The 22,884-nt window shown below is 38.2% G+C and overlaps 1 protein-coding gene across 3 annotated transcripts; it reads left to right on the top strand.

The window, feature by feature from the left end:
• On the top strand, nucleotides 15,711-17,339 carry LOC109844041 (ethylene-responsive transcription factor CRF2-like). 3 transcript variants are annotated; one of them, XM_020413058.1, is made up of 3 exons: nucleotides 15,711-15,748; nucleotides 16,212-16,302; nucleotides 16,397-17,339. In XM_020413058.1, exon 3 carries the CDS (start codon nucleotides 16,409-16,411, stop codon nucleotides 17,117-17,119), a length of 711 nt encoding a protein of 236 aa, XP_020268647.1. In that variant the 5' UTR covers nucleotides 15,711-15,748; nucleotides 16,212-16,302; nucleotides 16,397-16,408; the 3' UTR covers nucleotides 17,120-17,339. The 3 variants fall into 3 exon arrangements, with proteins under 3 accessions (XP_020268647.1, XP_020268655.1, XP_020268640.1); XM_020413066.1 differs by having other exon boundaries at nucleotides 15,718-15,759; XM_020413051.1 differs by lacking the exon at nucleotides 15,711-15,748 and adding an exon at nucleotides 15,844-16,111.

Raw genomic sequence — 22,884 nt, 5'->3', positions numbered from 1 at the left:
AGTAACCCATATATATATCTGTTCTAAAAAAATAAATAATAGCCTATAGATAACCCACATAACAGATTTATTTCTAACGGTTGAAAACTTCCAAGAAAATTCATAACTACAAATTTATTAGACCCTAAGTCAAAATTTGTTATTGATAAAGAAATTCCTTTAAAAAAGGGAAAATTGTGCCAAGGCTCCAGTTTTCATCAACTGATGTGAGTAGCTCCTGAAACCTCTCCCATGTGTAAAATCCCTCAAAATCTAAAAAAATGTGATTCGGCTGTTATTCCCTGCCAACTAAGTACAAAGAGTGAAAAAATATAAAATCCGAAAATGCTCTTATTTTCTCCTCTCTCTCTCTCTCTCTCTCTCTCTCTCTCTCTCTCTCTCTTTTCTCCTTATCTTAATCTTCATGGTTGCTCTTCCCCTCTCTCCTAACCCTGATCTTCCTCATCTCTCCCTCTCCCTCCTTTTAGCCTTTGACACTGACATCCCCCTTTCATGCTTCCCTCTTTACCACCACCGACCTCGAGTGCACCCTCTGACCTAATCATCTCCCCCTCCTGCCTCCCCTCCGTCACCATCAACCTTGGGTGCACGCTTCGATCCTGTTGTCTCCTTTTTCCACCTCATCCTCTGCCACCACTAACCTTAAGCATTGCCTCCAATGTCTATGAGAAGATATCCTACTTCAAGATCACCATCAAGAAGAGGGTGTTCTTTCCTCAACTCAAGAATCTGCTGCGAGAGTTGTTCTCTAGAGATTGCTCCCAACTCATCTCTACAGCTTTCACTTCAAAGTCTAAGATGTTTGTAATGGAACTGGATACTCTTGGATTAGTAATTTTGATAGGGGAGTAGACCATAAGAGACCCTAGGTCATGTATGGATCATGAGTTGAGTATGGTCTTTAATGTCCAACAAATGCTTGGTGTATCGCTTACAAGATTAAGATTCTATATTTGCTACTCTTTTTAGTACTTTATGTTTGGCATATTAGTTCCATTACTAGACTTTAAATAACGAATATCGTTGCTTTAGTTATATGTTTAAAAGGAGATTTATGGCTTCCTTTGAGTTAATTGAAGAATATATTGAGTAATAAGACAATGGCAAAAGGTAGTTCTGGTTTTAAAATGTGCAAATTTCATGTTAACTCTAAGTCTTCATCTGTGAAGTATAAGTCATTTCTGATAAAGTTTAAGTCATTTCGTATTAAGTTTTAAGTCATTTTATGTTAAAGTTAAGTTATTTTCTGCGAAGTTTAAGCAATTGTGCGCCAAGTCTAAGTCATTTTGTGTTAAGTCAAAGCCCTTTCATGTGAATTTTAAGTCATTTGCTGTTAAGTCAAAGTTATTTCGTGTTTAGCCTAAGTCTTTTCATGTTAAGTCTAAGTTTTTTTGTATAAAATTTAAGCAATTGTGTGTTAGATCTAAGTCATTTGGTGTTAAGTTTAAGTTAGTTCAATTGAATTTTAAAGTATTTCATGTGAAATTTAAGTTATTTTGTGTTAAGTCAAAGTCATTTACATATCCATAACAGTAAATCAAAATGACTTAAACTTCATAGGAAATGCTTCAAGATTTATAGGGAAAGGCTTAGACTTAATATAAAATGACTTAGATTTAACGCACAATTGTTTAAACTCCACATAAAATGACTTAGACTTAACATGAAATGACTTAGACTTAACACGATATGACTTAGACTTAACACACAATTACTTAAATTTCACAGAAAATGACCTAGACTTAACATGAAATGATTTAAACTTAATACAAAATGACTTAAACTCTACAGATAAAGACTTAAACTTAACACAAAATCAGAAAATGACTTAAATTTCACATATAAGGATTTAGACTTAACACAAAATTTGCACATTTTAAACCAGAACTATCTCGTGGCATGGTCTTATTACTCAAGATATTCTTCAATTAATTCAAAGGAAGCCAAGAGTCTCCTTTTGAACATAAAACTAAAGCAATAATGTTATGGTGTTCTCAGTCGCCAAAGTGCAACCATTTACCAGTATCGGACAGGTGTCTCCCTACATCCACCGTTCAAACCAGATTGACGTTCAGAGCAACCAAGGATCCCAACTTAGCCGACTCGTCGAGTCGATGTCTCCTTAGGTAGACTCGAAGGGCGGTACTTGTCCGTCCTCTTGTCGAAGACAACATACTACGAGCCTACTCGACCAGTTATTTGACGCCTTGCGAGGTCGACTCGAAAGGCATTACTTCTCGGCCAAGTTAAAGGACGACTTCAGCCTCGAGCCTCTCCCGCTGACAGCACGTCGGCGTCATATTTAACACTTAGCAGACGTATTATATCTCTAGCCCTGATAGTTTTCATGACTCATCGGACCACGTCAGCACCACCATGCCTCCAATCACTTCATATTAAATACTGAGGTGATCTCTCATCCACTCGTTAACGGACACGTGTAAAGTAAGTGCTGACACAGCTGTCAGTCCATACTTATTTACCACCATCATGTGCTCAGCCGAAAATAACCTTTCTACTCTTTCAGCACCACTATAAATAGAGATACTATTCTCAACATGAAGGGGACTTTTCTGCTAAGCAATTAATAGAGGCTATTTTCCAAGTAATATCTGCAAATTATAATTACACTACACTAAAGAACTCATACAGTTCTTCATTTTTCCACTCATGTTTATCACCTGACTTGATCGTCCGAGGTACAACGGGACAACTAAGACCCGTCCTCTCATGAGTTGCTATTTGTGCATGCTGAAGCTACTCAACTCAAAACCAGATATTCAGAGAAGTTAGCGGCCCCTAATCAACCTCAACCCCAACATATTTGACTGTTTGATTATTTAACATTAACAAATAATATTTATTATTTAAAATCGATTATGGAACTAATATATCAAACATAAATTACTAAAAAGAGTAACAAATATAAAATCTTAATCTTGTAAGCAATAAATCAAACATCTACTGGGCATCAAAGACAATACTCAACTCAAGATACATACATGATCTAGGATCCCTTATGACCTTCTCCCCTATCAAAATTACTAATCTAAAAACATCCAGTTTTACTACAAACATCCTGAACTTTTGAAGTGAAAGGTGTAGAGATGAGTTGGGAGCTGTTGATGTTATACATTCACAAAGATAAACTGTTAGGAATCGGGTTGATTAGGGGCCGCTAACTTCTCAGAATATCTGGTTTGGAGTTGAGCTATTTCTCTTCGCACGTATAGCAACTTGTAAGAGGACGGGGTTTGATTTCCCCATTGTTCCTTCGACGATCAAGTTAGCAAGGTACTTGAGTGGAGAAAAATAGCAAATTATCGTGGTTCTTAAGTGCAGTGCAATGGAGAAAAATGCAGAGAAGTGTTTAACTTTGTATTGAGAATAGTTTTCTTTTTTATGGTCACGTAGGAAGGGCATTTTAGTTTCTTTGGCCGAGTCTGGGCTGGCAGCTGAATCAACGTTGACTTTACAGGTGTCAGCTGTGGAGTGGTCACGTAATGGGTGGAGTCAATTCAACTTTAATGAGATGGGACAAGTGGCGTGCGAAGCCGGTGTGGTTTGATGTGCCATAAATAGGTCGGGATAGAGAAATGATGACGCCTGTCAAGCATTTAATATGATGTCGACGCACTGTCAGCGAGGGACTCAAGGTCGCAGTTATCTTTTAGCTTGTATCGAGGGGTGTCGAGAGGTGCCCGCCTTTCGAGTCGGCTCTTGTGAGATGCCGGACCGATAACTAGTCGAGTAGACTTGCGGCGAGTCGTCCTTGATATGAGGATATTTTTCCTAGCCATATTGACTAGTCAAGTACCGCTTTTCGAGTTGACCCAGCGATGTTGACTCGACGAGTCGGTTAGATTGGGACCCCAGCTGTCCTAAGTGTCAAGTCAACTAAATTAGGTGTAATAGGGGATATTTGTCTGTTGTTGACAAGCGATCATAATTTAGCGACTAAAAACACCACAGTAGGAGCAATCTCTAGAAAACATTTCTCACAGTAGATTTTGAGTTGAGGAAAGAACACTCTCTTCTTGGCGGTGATCTCGGAAATGGATATCTTCACATAGACATTGAAGATAATGATCGAGGTTTGTGGTGGTAGAGGGGGAGGCGGAAGAAGGAGACAATAGGGCCAACTGTGCACCTAAGATCGATGGTAGCGGAGGGTGTGGGGGTCAGGAGAGGAAGATAGTGTCGTCAAAGGGTGCACTCGAGGTCGGTGGTGGTAAGGAGGAAGGTGGGAGTGGGGTGTTTGTGTGTGAGGGAAAAAGGAGGAAGAGGGACAAAGGAGGAAGATTAGGGTTAGAGAGAGGATGAGAGGAGAGAAGGGAGGAGCAGCCATGAAGATTAAGATAAGAAGAGAAAAGAGAGTAGGAAATGCATTTTTTAGTTTTATGTTTTTTCTCTCTCTGTGCTTAGTTAATAGGGAGTAAATGTTGAATCACATTTTTTTGGATTTTGAGAACTTTTACACATGGGAAAAAAAGGTTGAATTGGCTACTCACATGGATGATAAAATTGTGGCATTGACACAATTAAAAAAAAAATTAAGGTCCCAACAATGTGATTCATATAAAAAACAACAAAAGTTCATATATACCATGTACATGCTGAGGCACAGTCCTACAAATATAAATAACAACATTTGAGATGTACCGTATTATAGTAGAACATTGCTTAAATGCGTACCTTACCATTGTACTAGAACAGTTATCAATTATTGCAGCTGATACCCAACACTTAATTACGCATTTAACTTTTCATCTTTCATTTTATTTAAAATTTTCTTTTCTTATGTATTCAATATTCTCTATGTTTTCTTCGTCTAAAACTAATCTGAAACATTTCCAATGCTGCTAATATTAATCATCTATCTATTTACTTTCACTAATTTGTACTTTCTCCGTGCACTCTAACTTTGATCCCTTGAAACAACTATTTTTTTTCATTAATAAAGATATTCCTTCTTACGCATAAAGATAAAAACATCTCTTATCTCATAAAAAATGTCATCTTATACCTCTAATCCCATAATCCTAATTTTGAAAATGATACTAGATATACAAATATTCATCTCCTAAAACCAGCCGCATACGAGCAGGGGTTCTCAATCAAAAATGAGTGAGATGAAATAACTTTACGGTCCCTAAGCCACCTAACCATAGTATTGCATCTCCAAGGTACTGGGATATGCATAGCTATTCCATAAATACAATAATTTCTAACTTATTTATATAAAAAAAGAATTGTACGACTAATTCCAGTTGGATAGTAAGCAGCTAAATTTTTTTAAGAGATGAATGAGTATCCTTGTCATTGGAGGAAATTTCCTTCTTGACATCTATGCGGCACAATTCCCACCATCCTCATAAAGTAGAAGAGAGAGTGTGAGTTTGTGAGGATTTGTGCGTACTTTATAAGGATGGTGGGGATTGTGCCAAATAGACGACAAGAAGGAAAATCTCCATCTATGACAAGGATACCCATTAATCTCTTTTTTTTAAAAGAAACGATCCATGAATAAGTGAGTGTTTGGTTCAATTTCTACAAATTATAGAAAATATTTTCTACCCAAAATATGATTTCCTTATATTTCTTAAAAAAAATTTAGGAAAAGTTTTGAAAAGTCAAAAAGTATTTTTTTTATTTTTTGTACTTTGTTTGTTTGGTTTAAAATAAGAAAATGACCCATAACTTTATAGAAAATATCAAAATTTTTTATAATTTGTAAAAATTGAACCAAACATCCCCTAAATTTATAAAAAAGATTAACTTTATAGAAAAGTGTCAATGAGGTGTCAGATTTCTGGGTGATTTTCGTCCATTTTAAGAAGAAATTGATTTCTATAAATTTTGATATTTTTCTGTACTTTAAAAAAAATATTTTTATAAATATTTTTCAAACCAAACACAGTTTACGAAAATCTACAGAAAATTTTTAATTACAAAAATATCATTGCTAGTTTTTTGAGAAAACTTTTTTATAAAATTGTTGAACCAAACACCCCCTAATTTCAAATTTCAAATGGCACTTCCGTAAATATTATCCCATGCGACGATTCCATCCAATTAAAGCGCCGATTCAGCCGGCAAAGCCAGCCAGCCGCTGACGCGGTCGGATACTCACGGACGCCAAATCCGGACTCCAAAATCCAATTAATCCCGGACTTCAAAAATAAATTAAAACCACTTCAATTCCACGCAACAGAAAAGCCCCAACAAATCCGCTTCCACGCTCCACAGATCTCCGATCTACACGCTCCTGTCCTCTTGACCCCACCACCTTTATTTAAATTATTAAAAAATAAAATAAAATTTATAATAAAATCAGCGCTCCCTATATAAACTCCAACGCGGAGTTCCTCTATCCTCTGCCCGAAACACCCCCCGCTCTTTTTTCTTCCCGTTGTGCGCCTGCTCTTTGTTTTTGTCACAGTTTTGTTCCCAAAAAAAACCCAAACTCTTCTCCCTCTTTGTAGTTCTCTAATGGCGGAAACCAACAACAAGAGAGAACGAGAAAATGAAAACGAGGAGGAAGTACCTGAAGCAAAGCGGATTCGAGAGGATTTGTTGTTCGATATCCTTGACGACGGGTCCGAACCCGATAACACCGATCTCGATTCTGTGATGCGGAGTTTGGAGAAAGAGATCGCGATTCCGGCGTCGCATCTTGAAACGAAACAGCCGGATCTAGGGTTTCTGCTTGAGGCGTCGGACGACGAACTNCCGACGTGGAGGCGGAGGAGGTGGGGTTTAGTAAGATTTGGGGGTTCGATGACGAGGTCCATTTGGATTTCGGCGAGTTTGGATCTCGCGAGGATAACGGAGGATACGACGGAGGCGTTATGATAGACGGCGGTTTGTTTGATTACGACGGTGGGGTCTATGGGACCCAGGATTTTTCGGATCTTACGTGGCAGGCGGAGTTCTTGCCGGCAGTTTGACTTTAGTGCTTGTGGGACCCGTGCGGGGGTTCTATTTTTATTTTTATTTTATTTTATTTTATTCTATGTCTTTAAAAAGAGGTTGTAAATTTTAAAGAGAAAGGGTAACGAGAGATAGAAAAGGCGAGGTTTGACTAATTATTCCGTTTGCCTCTCTTCTTTTTTAACTGTTATTTAGCCGTTATAGATGTCAATTTTTTTGACATCCTACTCCGTGGGATTTTTTTCCCCCTTTTGCGTAAGAGGACTTGCACAATTGACAAATTGCATATTGTGGAGTAAAACTTGCACAAAGAGGACGGTGTTTGACTTTGACTAGTTCGTGAAACTTTGGTCAAAATTGTGAACGGACAGGACTGAAATTTACGGGGACGAGCATTTTCGTTATTTCGTCTTTTCTATTTGTTCTTCTGGGGTGCAAAATGCAAATTTTTTTGACCCATTTTTTTTGGCGTTAAAGGGACTGTCAGCGTGGATTTGGCCGTACTGGAGATTCTTTCCCATTACGGCGTGTTTGTTGGTTTCCTTAAAAAAAGGAAATCCTTAGTAGAAAATCTATTTCTACGTCTTTTTATGTGTTTTTAAGAAGTATTTATTTATTTATTTATTTTTGCGTCAAAATTTGGAGAGTAAATATTTTCTTTGTTATTTTTTTATTTGGTTTAAAATCTAAAATTAAGAAATCACTTGAGATAAAAATATCTGGTATTATTTAATTATTATATTTTTCTAACTCTTCACACCATCCATTATTTAAATATTAAAAACCTATCTTTTCAACAATCTTTTCTCTATTAATATTCGAGAGAAATTGACTTTCTTGCAAAAAGTGTTGTTTCCTTCCCCTTTAGAAAAAAATTTATAAAAAATTTCTAGTGAAACAAACAAAAAATATATAATTTATAAATTTATTTGTACTTTATGATTTTGTCCAAGCCTTTTCAACCCTTTCCAATGGCTTACCCGAAACAATCGCACCCCCATTATTTACAAGACATCTTGCGGTATAACAAAATTTGGGATTTTTATTCGAAAGTAATATGTTCATTTTTGCTAGTCTTTGTTCTTTTTGTTGTGGTCCTTTTGGCAAATTATGAAATTATCGTGTACTTCTGTGTGATGGTTTGTTTGGGTGGATGGAAGTGGGTGTGAATCGTATGGTGCTGGAGAGATGAGCACATGGATTTGGTTGCCTCTATGTACGGTTGTAGTTTAATTGGGGTGAGGTGGGTGAGTTAGTGGGTGTAGTTGATGGAAAAACAAGCAAATTATAAGGGCAAGTCACTTAAATTTCTTGCGGTAATCACACATTAATACATTTTTTGTTATACATAATTGCAAATTAGTCACTTAAATTTCATTATTTACTCATTAGTACCTAAAATCTGCAGTATTGTTCCACTCTCATCTCTGTTAGCTTTTATATTATTTTTTTCTAACCATGATCGAGTTATAATTAGTAACCCAATATCTATGGTTACTTAAACACACCCCCTAATATATGTTTTCCTCTGGTACATGATGGGAAATAGATAAAAGTAGAAAATTTAGAGAATTATATTGGATTAGAGGGCATATTATTACTATGGACAGAGCTCTAAAATGGATTTGGGTCGCCCTTGACTGCCGGGAAAGAAAAAGTTTTTGGGTTTTAATTTTAGGATAAGCGGGTTGATGGATTTTAAATAAGAATATGCTCCTCACAACTCACGTTACTAAAGTAGAATAAGTAAATTGGAAGAGGCATATAAGTTTGAGGGGCTAATGAGCAAATGTGAATATTTGAGATACTAATTTGCAATGATGGATGGTTAAAGGACTAATACGCAATTACCCCCAAATTCTCATGAGCTTTGCATGATTGTCTTAAATCTCGTTAACTTTTAAGGAAGGGTATTTTTCCTCCCTCTACTTTAATTTTTTTTCAAATTAATTTGTATATAAACACTAATATTGTAGAATATGAATATCATACAAATTCCATATGCATATATGTATTACGATTCTTATACTGAAAAGTAATGATTTCAGGAGAAAGTTGATGATTATTTAACTAGAAATAAAAATTGTAGGTGCGAGGTGTCACTTTTAAAATGTGAACGGGGTTTTCTATTTGAACATGTACTCGGGTTGCTTCAAAGCTCTGGGCCACATTCGTCCTTTTTAAGTTCTTTACTTTTTAAGTTTTTCGCTTCTAGATTATGCGAACGAGGCGCTTCCTCGAACTTTTAGTCATCAACTATTTCAGTTTTCCTCCCTTTTATTTTAAATTTAAATTTTTTTTTTGTCCGAATAATTAAGAGGCTGTTAGGCAGATGGACCCTCAGTAACAGGCTCATACGCAAATTTCAGTTTACGGCCCAATCTAATTTAAGTCCACTGTGTGCTCATATGTGTTTTGTTGTTACAAACGCCCAGCCCAATACACGCACTGGCATGAGTTGACGACACTTTCCCAAACAGGAGAGAGGCTTTAAGGGACAAAAAAAGGCGTAAGTTTGTTTTTTTTTTTGTTTTTTTTTTTTGGGGGGGGGGGGGGGGGCGAAAAAAAAAGAAAGAATCTGAAAAAAAAGATTTAATCAAAGATTCTTTTTTTTAATCTTGACCGTAATCGGAACAATATGTCATCCATCTTATTGTCAGTGGCGGAGCCACATTAGCCTTGCCCTGGGCAGCTGCCCAGCGCAAGATTTGAAAATATATATATATAACAGTGTCGGTATATAATTTGAGCTAAATTCATAGAATGTTTGGAATTAGTTTATAGTTAAATGGAGAGATTAATGTCAATGACTAAGAAAGAGAATTTATTGTGATAATTAATTATTTATGATGCATAATTAAATCGACACACAACCCTGAAAATTACTCTTGGATGAGTCTGGCAGTGTCAATACATAATTAAGGAGGAGGTTTTCTTTCTTTCCCCTGAGGAAGGTGAGGGCGGCGAACATGCCATCGACGATGCAGAGGAAGGCATTCTGATGCACTCGTGAGGTGTTTTAGACCACCTTTATTTTTCGCCCAGACCTTTATTTTTCGCCCAGGGCAAAAAATAATCCTGGCCACACCACTGTTTATTGTTGAAGACTTTTTATAAATATTTTCCATCTTTTTACAGGTATAATGATGCTTGCAGCATCCCGCCCCTTCTCCTTTGGAAATATTAAAAAGAACATTCAGAATAATATATATATATATATATGATATCTTTTATGTACATTGTGAGCTATTTTGATTTCGGAAATATCATAGATGACATGTATGTGAAAAGGCCGAAGAGTTTATGCATTTAATCTGTACAATGTATAAAAAAATTATTTAAAAAAAGCCCTTATATTAGAAAGAATTCCTGCTCAAAGAAGTTTAAAATTTTAGGAAGCTATATATTTTTTGCCACAGAGGGACTCCTAAGTCCTTCTAAACTTAGGTGTGTATGTATATGATCATAAAATCAGTTACGCCAGTCCAATTCAAATTTGGACGATAGTCTCATTTAATTAAACCTACCCCTGTGTTTTTAGCTTGGGGTCTCTTGAAGGGCTCTATTAATTCCTTCTGCCTTCAGTTTAAGGGCTTGTTTGGATTGAGGGGAATGAGGGTGAAGGAAAGTTAGGGGAACCATTTACTTCTATTCATCTTGTTTGGGAACACTTAGGAGGTGAAGTAAATTCACCCTAGTTCCCCTTGGTTCACCCCTAATAGTATAAAATTTGTTACCCCCCAAATTGGGGTGACCAAGGGGAAGGGAACTCCCTTCCCTTCCATTCACTCAGTTTCCCTTAACTTCCCTTCACCCCCTACAAATCCAAACAAGTCCTAAGGGCTTGTTTGGATTGAGGGGAATGAGGGTGAAGGGAAGTTAGGGGAACCATTCACCTCCATTCACCTTGTTTGGGAACACTTAGGAGGTGAAGTTAATTCACATCCATTCACCTTGGTTCACCCCCTAATAGTATAAAAATTGTTACCCCCAAATTGGGGTGTAACCAAGGGGAAGGGAATTCCCTTCCCTTCCCTTCCCTTCACTTAGTTTCCCTTAACTTCCTTTCACCCCCTACGAATCCAAACATGCCCTAAATGTTTGGCTCCAAAAACCAAGGTAAGTAAACTTATCATTTTCCCCCTTTTGTAAGCATTCTGTGTGTACATTGTATAAAATTTTTATGTATTTGGCATCCACAATTATTGCTAAGCCATCTTTCTGCTTTTATGCTACATTTGAGCTTGAAGTGTCTCTTGATGATGATATTTTTATAATTAGTTATGTTGGAGCTAGATAATCAGTAGTTTGCCTTTCTGCTGGTGTAAATGGCTATGAATATCCACAAAAAATATATGCATCCGTATCCGATCTTATATGCATAAATTTGTGAAATATCCATTTTCTATAAGATAGGAATACAAATCAATATTGTTTTTTTTTTGCTAGGAATACAAATCAATATTGTTTTTTTTTGCTAGGAATACAAATCAATATTGTTTTTTTTTTGTTGCTTTTGATAGGAAAATACATTGATGAGATTATAAATAAAACATCCGGAATATGGATTAAGAAATCCAATTATCCTTATTGCTAAGATAGAAATTGTTTTTCGTGCATCAGACATGTTGATAAAGTGCCATTTGCGAAATATTGTTTCATTCGATTCTGATGGATACGTGTTTCTTTTAATTATACCCGTTCTTATGTATATGCACGTGTTTAGTAAGTAGATACAAATAATTCAGCATGAATTTTATTAGAACCATTCCTATGAGAGTGAAGTGGTCTACACCATAAATAAAAAAGCTACAGTTTTCAAACTAATCATCTAACCTCATCTGAATGGTATAGATCACTCTTTTTGTATGTAGTATTTTGATCGAATCTTTACTTCAAACTAGTGTGCACCACGTGCGAAGCACGACTTTTCCTTTTTTTATCACTACAGTAATCCCGTTTTTAATTGCCGCAATATATTTTTTAAAACGTTACGGTAATTTATTTTTAAATGCTACAGTATCCTACCTATGCTATAGTAATATATTTCAAAATGTTACAGTAAATTTTTTAATGATGCTCTAGTAACTCGTTTATGCTACAGTGATATTTCTTTGAAAATGATGTAATAATAAATATTATAGTAAATTACTATAGCATGAATAATAATATTTGGGTCATCTAGTTATCATAGAGGAATAGATAAGAATCGGATAGACCTCACGGACCTAAATGACTAAACGTCTTTGCTTGAAATCAGACTTCCCTGATAACCGGGTTTTTTTTTGAATTCTTCTTCTTGATCTTCCACTAGTCCATTAGGAATGTAGAAGTCGTTAGTTAGGGTTAACTGCATATAGATCCCCAATATCGTTGTTGTTTTAAATTCAGCACACAGGTAGTTTCATTTTAGCAGATAAACACTAAGTGAAAAATGTTTACTCATTTGCCCTTAAATAGACTCACTGTATGCAAAAAAAAAAAAAAAAAAAAAAAAAAAAAAACATAACCCCCTTTTAAAAAAAAAAAAAAAAAAAAAAAAAAAAAAAAATCTATTTGCCAAACTGAAATTACAGGAAGTCCATGTGCGAAACAAAGATACTAAGGGGGATATGTGCAATCAAGCCATGTTGTTTAAGCACTAATATGAGACGGCCTTCATAAATCATTTCTCAATAGCTTGTGCTATGTCATCCTTGCAATAATCAAGAAAAATAAATATACGCCCTTTGACCACATAGGATCATCTACACCCACGACCTTAATGGATATCTTGATTTAGAAAAATCATGTGTGAACATAAATTTACATTGGATATAATTTTTGAACATCTAATAGGTTAAACTTTGCGGTAAATAGTTTTCGAGTCTTTATTTTTTTTTTTTGAACTGAAAAAGCAGGAATAAACTTCCTGCTCATATAACTTTATTTATATCAAAGATCATACATATATGAAACATTACTTAGCACACCCAAAAGGAGGCCAGAGGACTGTTGAAACAAGAGCGATAGAAGACCAAAAAAAAAAAAAACAGAAGAAACACCAGCATAAGCTAGTAACAACAAAGATATCACATCAGATTGTCTTAAGATACTTAATATGGTTTTGTACCTTAAAAGTAAGGAGGAGGCTGCTCCTCTAGAGAGAAGATTCTCAAAAAGCCTCTAGCTACTACTTAATTCTTGCCTGGGCTTCTAATCTGCAGCAAAGTTATCTCTCACATCTGCTGCAGCTTTTTTCCTTACAATTTCATCAAACTGCAGCTTGATTGCTGCCCTTCTGATCCTTTTAGCCAGCTTATCTTCATATGCACCTGTCCAATGAAGGGTATACCTAGCCACATTAGCCGCTACCAGTTCTGGATTTTGCTGAGAATCCTTAAAGATAAGATTATTGCGGCTATTCCAAATCCACCAACAAAGGCATGGGAGAACCACTTTCCAAATGCAACTAATATGAATGCCATCAGCTACTGGTGCTTTGAAGAGAATCAAATCATGCATGTTATGCGGCAAAGAAGCAATACCAAAACTTGGAAAGAGTATAGTCCAGATGGAAGAAGCAAAGGGACAAGTAATGAATAAATGATCCTGACTCTCCACTTCAAGATTGTAGAAAGGGCACCTTGGATCGCCTTTCCATCCCTTAGAGACTAAGTTAGCCCTTGAATTAAGCTTGTTGTTACTTACAAGCCAAAAGAAGACTTTCACCTTCAGAGGGATGGGGGATTTCCAAACAAACTTATAGAATCTAGATAAACACCCTCTTGAGATGATGGATGAATAAAGAGATTTTACCGTAAATTTTCCTGTAGCAATGAGAGGCCACCATAGTGAGTCCAAGTTTGGAGAGGTACTACATTCAAAGGAGCCAATACTAGAATGCAGGTCAAGGACCTCTCTGATCTGTTCATCCGTGGTAACACCTCTTCTGAGGATTGGGTGCCACTGCCAAACTTGTTCATCCGTGGAGAGGTCCAAGTTTTCGAGTCTTTATTTAAGATTTATAGAACAAAGGTAGCTAGATGATCCAATCAAATGTGTTGTTCTTTCGCCTATAAACCACATCATGCTTTTGCTAAGTACTTATACAAGAACAATAGAGTGATGGATTATTTCAAAACATGTACGTTTCATTATATATATACTTGAAAGTATGTTTCATTTTCTCTTATTTATTTAACGTTTGTCAATAATAGTTATTAAAATTTATCAGGGATCATCACATTCACATTGTAGAGTATTTTATTTCGGTTGGAGCTAGAAATACTCCCTTTGACCGTTTAGCCAAAACCTTTTATAAAACAAAAATTCAATCAACTATTAAATAGCTACTATTAGCTAGTTATTACCTTCCATTTAACTTACTATAGATAATCATCGAGTTCTGACTGGCTTCCCTCTCAAACCCAAAGGCAAGGTTACTTGAAATTTATCTTGCATTGAGTTGGGAGAACAATTAATTTGCGATGGCACCGGTGGTGTTTTCTCTTAAGTTTTAATAAAATTTAGTACTTATTATGTACGACCTTTTGCGGAAACAAACATTACTAGACACAGACGAACTTTTTGCTGGTTTGGAAAAAAAAAAAAATACTAACATTATCATATAATCTGTAGCCTGATAGAAATAACAATAGAGTCTATAAGGATTCTGTTTAGAATATCTTTTTTTTTTCAAGTAGGTAGAACCGTAAAAGTACCTCTTTGGACTTTCACCACAATGATCATAAAAATAAGAATAAATTTTCAAAACAGCCTTAAACCAGTTTCTAATTTTCAAAACCGACCCATTTTTTTTATACCAAAATCGACCTACTTTTTGCCATGTCAGCTTAATCTCATTTCCTAATTAGTCGGGGTTGCCAACCCTGACTATTTAGGGCATAAAAATCGGATTTAAGAATAAAAATTAGGGTTTAACAACCTCCTAAACAGTCCGGGTTGCCAACCCCGACTGTTTAGGAATGGAATTAAGCTGATGTGGCAAAAAATGAGTCGATTTTGGTTAAAAAAAGTGGGTCAGTTTTGAAAAATAAAAACTGATTTGATGCTGTTTTGAAAATTTGTTCTAAAAAAAACCTACCAACTAAAAATTAATTACTTTTCATAAACAACCTTTTATTACATAGAATTCTTTCCTTTCGCTCGATTTTTCTTTTAGGACCAAAGTCACAAATTTTGGTGGACTTCATCTGGCACTGAGCTGGCAGAATAATTAATTTTAACGGGTGCCAGAGAAGTTCTTTCCAAATTGCTGAAGTCACGTATATATCTAAAAACATTCGGTAAACCTAAACATGTACTAAGAAAAATGAACCGCTGAAAAGTAATGGTCTTACAAATTATAACAATATGAAAATGTATTTTGGCTACGTATGAAGTAATAGAAGTAATTTATTGTTAATCAGACAAAAAAATATTAAAAAATCAAAATGAAAAAGAAAAGAGAAAACAAAAAAGCAGGAAAATCCACTTCCATAGTTTGAATTTCGCCCCTTCCCTCTTCTCGTGTGCGTAAAAGTGAGGGTAAATGGAGCATATGTTCATTTATCAGATATTTTTTGGCAAAACAAATAGATACGGATTCAGATTTTAAATTCCAACAAACCAACACTTTTCCATTAAATCCTTTAATATTCTATTTTTGCTTATCAAATCCCTATATGAACCCACAACCATATTTTTACCAAATTTTGCCCCCAAAAAATATCTTTTTATAAATCCCCACAGAGAAAAAACTCGCTCAAACCCCCCCCCCCCCCCCCCCCCCCCTCTCTCTCTTCATTAAAAAAAAAATCAATATGAGCGCAAGGTAAGAAATTGGTAAGAGATATTTTTCACCTTTTCCTTTCTTTATGTTTTTTTTTTGTAATTATTTATTTGCATACGGAGATTTGCGTCTTTGTCTTCTCTGGTTATTTTGTTGTACTTTTTGCTGTGTGATTTTGTTTTTCAAAATAAGACTTTGGTCCCCATTGGAGCGAGGAAAAAAGACAAAGTTCGTGATACCAATCCAAGCCAAATCTAACCATTGATTTTCGATCTTGACGTCCCTCTCTCTCTCTCTCTAAAACCCTTATCTCTTTCAAAGCTCTTAGCTTTGGGTTTTAGAAACCGAAAGAACAAAGAAAAGTATTGAAAAATAAAGTATTTTGATTTATAGCTTTTCTTCGAGGTGATGGATTCGATCTCTGTTTTGTAGCGAAACCCAGATTTTTTTTCGACCTCTTTTTTGTCAATTCGTCCTTATTTTTCTTAATTTCTTGCATTTGCAGAGTTGGGCTCGGAGTAAAGTAATTTGCATTTCTACCCATTATTGGCTTGGGTGATTCTTCTCTCTGATTCAATGCGCTTGCAGTCTACAAGGTAAATGGGCTCATTCTCCGTTTTTTAAGCAATACCCATGATTTGAAGCTTCTTAATTTGGCCTAATTTCTTGTTATTTTTCTCACATTTTCAGGATCAAGAAGCAATGTCGAATTCAACTAGGAAGAAGAAAGAGAAGAAACCAAGCCCTCAACAACAAGTCCGAAGAATCCGAGTCATTTTCGATGATCCAGACTTAACTGAATCGTCGGGTGATGAAGAAGAGGAAGAGGAAGAGAAAAAACCCGTGGAAATTGAGAAAACGAAGCGAAAACGGGCCGTTGTTGAATTCAGCATATCATGGCCCAAGCCCTTCAAAAACGCACCAAGACCCAATAAAGCGAAGAGAGTTGTAGCCCAGTTGAGGCCCACTAAGGCGCCGTCGAGGCCCAAGAGGAGCTCATTGTATAAGGGGGTAAGGCGGAGGGCATGGGGTAAATGGGCCGCGGAGATCCGCGACCCGATAAGGAAAGCCCGTCGATGGCTCGGTACGTACAATACCGCCGAGGAGGCTGCAGAGGCGTACAGAGAAGCAGCGAGGCAAATACAGGAGGAAAAAATAGCCATCGAGAGTAACGAGGGCGTCGAAAATATTAAATTTTCTCATAGTTCTCCTATATCGGTTTTGGATGAACCGGATCCGGGTACGAAAGCGGAGGACGATCCGATAACGGAGGGTTTATTATGCAGTTGTATGGCAGATGGGGAGTTTGACGACTTGGCGGGTTTGGATTTTGGGTTTTGGGGGTTTAAGGATGCTGATGAGATTCCTAGTTTGGATAGTATAGTTTTGGACTGGATGGATGATAAATTTTGACCAAAAGAAGAAAAAAAAAAAGAAAAGAAAATGTTGATTAGATTTATTCTTTTGAGAGAGTTTTGAAGGCCTTGGATTTTTGAGAGGTGTCCAAGGAAATTTAATGCGAGTAATCCTTGTTTTGTAACGTTGTATTAGTGATGCTAAGTGTGATTTATGAAAAAATATTGATATGTTGCTAGTTTATTAACCTAATGTATTTGCTGAGATATTTTTGTTCTGAGTGCAGTGTATTTTGTAAGCATGAGTATTTACTCATGTATACAGTTATCATGCAAATGTATTTTTTTTTTCAATTACATAACATTTGTTGCCTTTTCAATCCATGTCGAAGATAATTTAGGCAGTGTTTGGCAAGGGGATAAATGGAGGGTTAAGTGGGTTTAACCCTTCATTAGCCTGCCAAACAGGAAAAAAAAGAGAAGAGTTAACAATCCCGCACGTGACGCACTTTGCGAATTTATCCCGTCATAAGAGGGGATAACTATCCCACGTAAATAGGCGGAATAGGGCTTGTTCCGCCTTCTCACACGAGGGTAGGCGTCGGAATTTTTCCAGTTCCGCTTCTCGCAGCGGAATTAGGGAAATCGTTGCAGCGAAATTGGGAAGAAAATAAGCGTTTCCTTCTCTCTACTTTTTCACCTGAGAGAGCTATTAATAGGAATAATATTTGAGGGGCTTCTGCAAGCAAGAAGAAGAGAGGAATTTTCAACCAATTGGGGATCTCAAGCAATTGGGGGTTTCAGCCGATTGGGGTTCTCAAGCCGATTAGGGATTTCAACCGATTGGGGATCCCAAGCTACTAATAGGTATGTTGATTTTGCAATATTGACTTTGTTTCCAAATCTTTGCCATACAAACATGATGTTTTATGAATCTCTTTGTTTGATGGATGGTTTTTGCTCTTATCAAAAGCATGCCGTAGGTTTTTTCTATCTAGAATCGGATCTAATTTAATATCAGAATCCCATGACAGAAGTAGGATTAATAGGAAATAGAGAAGAGAATGCTAACCTTATCTTAAATCCAATTTTTTTTGATATATTCCTGTAGGCATCGAAAATTGCCCATAGGTCTCCACGAACAGCTCAGTGTTAAAGAACGACGATGAACGTCACTATCCGATCCACATGAGTTCGATTGATGTCGATGAACGATTGAAGTGAATCGACGAACTACGAAGGCACGGGCTAATCGAGAGCCTCGCGATGTTTACAAAAGGAACAACGTCCTTCGTGTCTCGTTCATCCTACAGATAATCCAACCATCGGAGCTGATAGAACTCTTCGTCAGACTTCCAACGCACTTCGAATCACTAAAATCCGAGTTCGGACGAAGAATTTACAGCGGAAGCGGACGAATACACCTCAACGGAGCGTCTCGGTCAATGCGAGACACCCCAGGGGTGTCTTGGATTTTCTGAGACACCCCAAGGGTGTCTCGGATTTTCCGAGACACCCCAAGGGGGTCTCGGATTTTCCGAGACACCCCAGGGGTGTCCCAACGCGGATTTGGGCCCTGTAGTCCGTTTTAACCGCTCCGTTATCCCTCATGCCTATAAATACAAACCTTAGGCCTCATTTTTTCAGATCTGGAATTTTGGAAAAGAGGCGAAGCCCTGCCGGAGTGAAGAGTGATCGAGCACTTCAACGCAAGAGAGTTTTTTCGTCAGATCTACATCACCCGTACCCGATCCTTAGTATTATCACGTTGTGTTAATACTAAGAAGAGCAAATATCTCGCTTTATCCGAGATAGGCGCTTCAAGTTTCTAGATCTCCTCGCGGATCGACGAAGCTCTGCCCAATTTTTCAGCAATCAGATTATTTCATTCGAGTTTATTGTAACGACTAAAGTTATAATAGATTCGATAACAATGGAAATAGCAACTTTTTCCGCAAACAAACTGGCGACCACAGTGGGAGCCAACAGCTTCGCTTCCGGAGCTGTCGTGCCGCAGCCGACGATCAAGATCCCGGTGCTCGAAGAGGTCGAATATGAATTCGACCAGTAAAAGTTCGAGGAGTACGTCTCCTCCTCCTCCTCCAGATCCGCCTCTCCTGGCAAGCGCAGGAGTGCCTCCTCCTCCAGAAAGATCTGCTGGTCTTCAGATCTGAAGATCCAAGAAGACGATCTCTCCGCCGCTGTTGCTGTTGCACCTTGCAATGATCCACCGGCGTTCAATGAAGTTGCTGTGGCACCTTGCAATGATCCACCGGCGCTCAATGAAGCCAAATTTGCAGATCTGAACTCCTTCACGATTAAGGAGTCGACTGCTGAAGGCGCACCAACTCTATCAAAGAGAGCACGTCAAAGGAAACGACAACGCCTCGCGCGCCAATTCGCCAAGGCTTTGGATCAGATGGATGGTCTCCATTACCAAGCAGATCTGGAGCTCAGAAAGCGCCAAGTGGCTAATCTGTCGCCACGACCAGCATCGGAATCCTCCTCTCGATCTCCAATTAACGGATGGGTTCGTGTCCAAAGAACCCGTTCTACTCTCGAGGAGCGAATCCAGAAGCGCCACACCTTGCTTGCGCATGCCCGGACCCTTGTGCGAAAAGCACAAGAAATGCAAGATGAAGAGACAGTTAAGAGATCGCCGAGATCCAAACAAGTTTGGGTGCCAAAAGCCAAATCAGCGCCTAAGGCAAAAGCAGGCGACATTGCTCTCCGGCCTTCGTCAACTTCAGATCCCGAACCTCCGGTAAAGCCCCTGGCAAGTGCAAGAGTGCCTCCTCCTCCAGAAAGATCTGCTGGTCTTCAGATCTGAAGATCCAAGAAGATGATCTCTCCGCCGCTGTTGCTGTTGCACCTTGCAATGATCCACCGGCGTTCAATGAAGCCAAATTTGCAGATCTGAACTCCTTCATGATTAAGGAGTCGACTGCTGAAGGCGCGCCAACTCTATCAAAGAGAGCACGTCAAAGGAAACGACAACGCCTCGCGCGCCAATTCGCCAAGGCTTTGAATCAGATGGATGGTCTCCATTACCAAGCAGATCTGTAGCTCAGAAAGCGCCAAGTGGCTAATCTGTCGCCACGACCAGCATCGGAATCCTCCTCTTGATCTCCAATTAACGGATGGGTTCGTGTCCAAAGAACCCGGTCTACTCTCGAGGAGAGCCCTTTTGCAGAAAGCGAAAGAAATGCAGAGGGGAGAAGCAGTGGAGAAGCCGCCTAAGCGCAGACAAGTTTGGGTGCCAAAAGCCAAATCAGCGCCTAAGGCAAAAGCAGGCGACGTTGCTCTCCGGCCTTCGTCAACTTCAGATCCCGAACCTCCGATAAAGCCCTACCGCAGCGCGGATTTCCCCAAGTTTAGGATTCCTCTGAAAGATCGTATCGGTGCCCTACCCGAGAATCGAGGAAAAACGCTTGTTAAGGAAAGCTGGAGATCGTTGAAGGAGCTTCGAGCCAACATCCGGACTGGGGGTCGTACGCGACCTCCTAACAAAGGGATTTCTGCAACGGCCCGCTTGGCGGTGCGTGCAAAAAATCAGGAGCCCGTTAAGGTTTCACCCTCACAAAGGTGTGATTCCAAACATGCGACTCTTGCAGACGCCAACAAGGCAATGTTTACTCATAGGAAAACACGTCAGACAGACGAACGCGTTATACCTGAGAATCCATGTGAGCAGCCGATAGGTTACTCCGATCGCAATGTCGATGAGTTGTACTATCGAGCTTGGGGTACGAATAAATCTCGAAAGAGAAGTACCTGGGAAGCGGACTCTCACTGTCCGTGTACCAAAATTATCCGGGCAGTATTGTCAGCGTGTAGCTGCCCCAAGACCGCTTCGCAGAGGGTCTCGGTATTCGTATTATTCCTCTCAAAAATTATCCAAAACAGGATATAGATGAGGCCGAAAAGATGAAGGATCTCGAAAGAAAAATTGACGCTCTGATGTCTGCTCGAGAGGTGAAGAAGACCGGCATTCCGTGTCCTTACCCGAAAGAGTGGGATTCGATCCCGTATCCGACGAAATTCAACCTGATCAACTTCACACCGTTTGACGGGAAAGGTTCCCCCACTCAGCACCTGATCTATTTCAAGTCCTATTTGGGTGAGATCTCTGGCAACGAGCCTCTGACGGTCCGGTCATTTGTTGGCACCCTTCGCGGGCCTGCCTTCGATTGGTACCGCCGTCTCAAGCCCGGAAGCATCAACAGCTGGGAGGACCTGGAAAGCATGTTCCTCGCTCATTTCTTCGATGATGACACCGAAGTGTCGGTCAGGACACTCTTCGATGAGAAACAAAAAGACGGAGAGTCGGTGGATACCTTCATCAAACGCTTCCGCAATCAGGCAATGAACTGCAAGGATCCCGTCAAAGAGGAATTCATCTTGCAAACCTGTCATAACAACTTGTCCATTAACATCTTGGACGTTATGGGAGTAGAGCCGCTCAATACCTGGAGAGAGTTGAAGGTGCGCGGAGAACAGGCCGAACGCTTCCTCAGAAGGAGGAAGGTCGAGAGAAACCAACCAATTGTTAACCCTCTGAATTCGAGTCTCGTGTCCCATGATGAAGGGAAGGCACCCACAATAGTTATTGACGTTAATCAAACGTCACAACAACAGCTCCGAAGACAACAGAAGAATTCGGATCCAAGGCTCCAAAAAAAGTATTCATTCAAAGACGAAGACGTTCCAGCCATCTTCGAGACCCTTCTTGAAAACAACAAGATCAAGCTGCCGCCCATCACAAATCAGGAGAAAGCTGACAATACTGCAGATCCGAAGTACTGCGCGTACCACAGGAGGATCCTTCATCCCACCAAGGCTTGCTTTACTTTAAAGAATAGCATCCAAACCTTGGTTGAAGCCGGCGTCATAACACTAGGATAAGCCAAATAAGAACGGCAACACTCCGAAGAGTATACGAGTATAAACTGCTTCTCAATACTGTTGGCCTTCTTGTTTTGATGATGATTTACAAACAATTTACTACTAATGTTGTTTGTCTAGTGTTTGTGCATTTCTATTTATTGTAGACAAACAACGTAGTTGGAGGATGGATGGATTGCGCCATAACGATCATATCAAATGGAGGTTGGCGAAATTGTGGAGTGAAGTATCGTACAATTCAAGTTCAAGATCCAAGTTTAGCTTCATCCGCAATGTGTACCAAGTCAAGCTTATTGAAGATCAAGATTGCTTGGGTAATTTAGTTTAGGATTTATATTATGTGTGTTATATACTCTAAGCTCAATTATCTATACACACACATTTTATTAGTTTTCTTGTATATATATGTAATCACATATATATACAACACAAGTTTTGGTTTTCATGTCTATAAATATGAAATTACATGTTTCATATTTATCATTGTGATTTGGTTTATCTACATAGATATGAAACAAATATATTTTCATATACATACTCATAGTTTCATTTTCTATTGTATTTGTGAAAATATTGTATTCTTAGTTTGTAGACTTTAATATCAGTTTATACATGTTTTACTAAGTCTACAAAAACATTTCACAAAGTTTCAAAAGTTGGTTTATGTCAAAACATCAAAATTCAAGTATCTCATATTTTCATGTTTTGGACTAGTTTGTAAAATGATGATATTTTTCATTTGGGAAGTCCTTTTGATATTTTCATAGGTTTATGTTTATTATCATGTCTACAATCATTCCCCAAAGTTTTATATTTTTTGGAATTTATTTGATATTTTTAAACAGTGTTTTAAAATCAGATAAACAATTTTTCAGACCTGTCATATCTGTTTTCGGTCGACCGCACCGGTCGACCGAA

The sequence above is a fragment of the Asparagus officinalis genome, chromosome 1 (assembly GCF_001876935.1).
Source record: "Asparagus officinalis chromosome 1, Aspof.V1, whole genome shotgun sequence".
Lineage (NCBI taxonomy): Eukaryota > Viridiplantae > Streptophyta > Magnoliopsida > Asparagales > Asparagaceae > Asparagus > Asparagus officinalis.
Note: the sequence above shows the minus strand (reverse complement) of the source record. Positions and strands in the feature narration are given on the sequence as shown.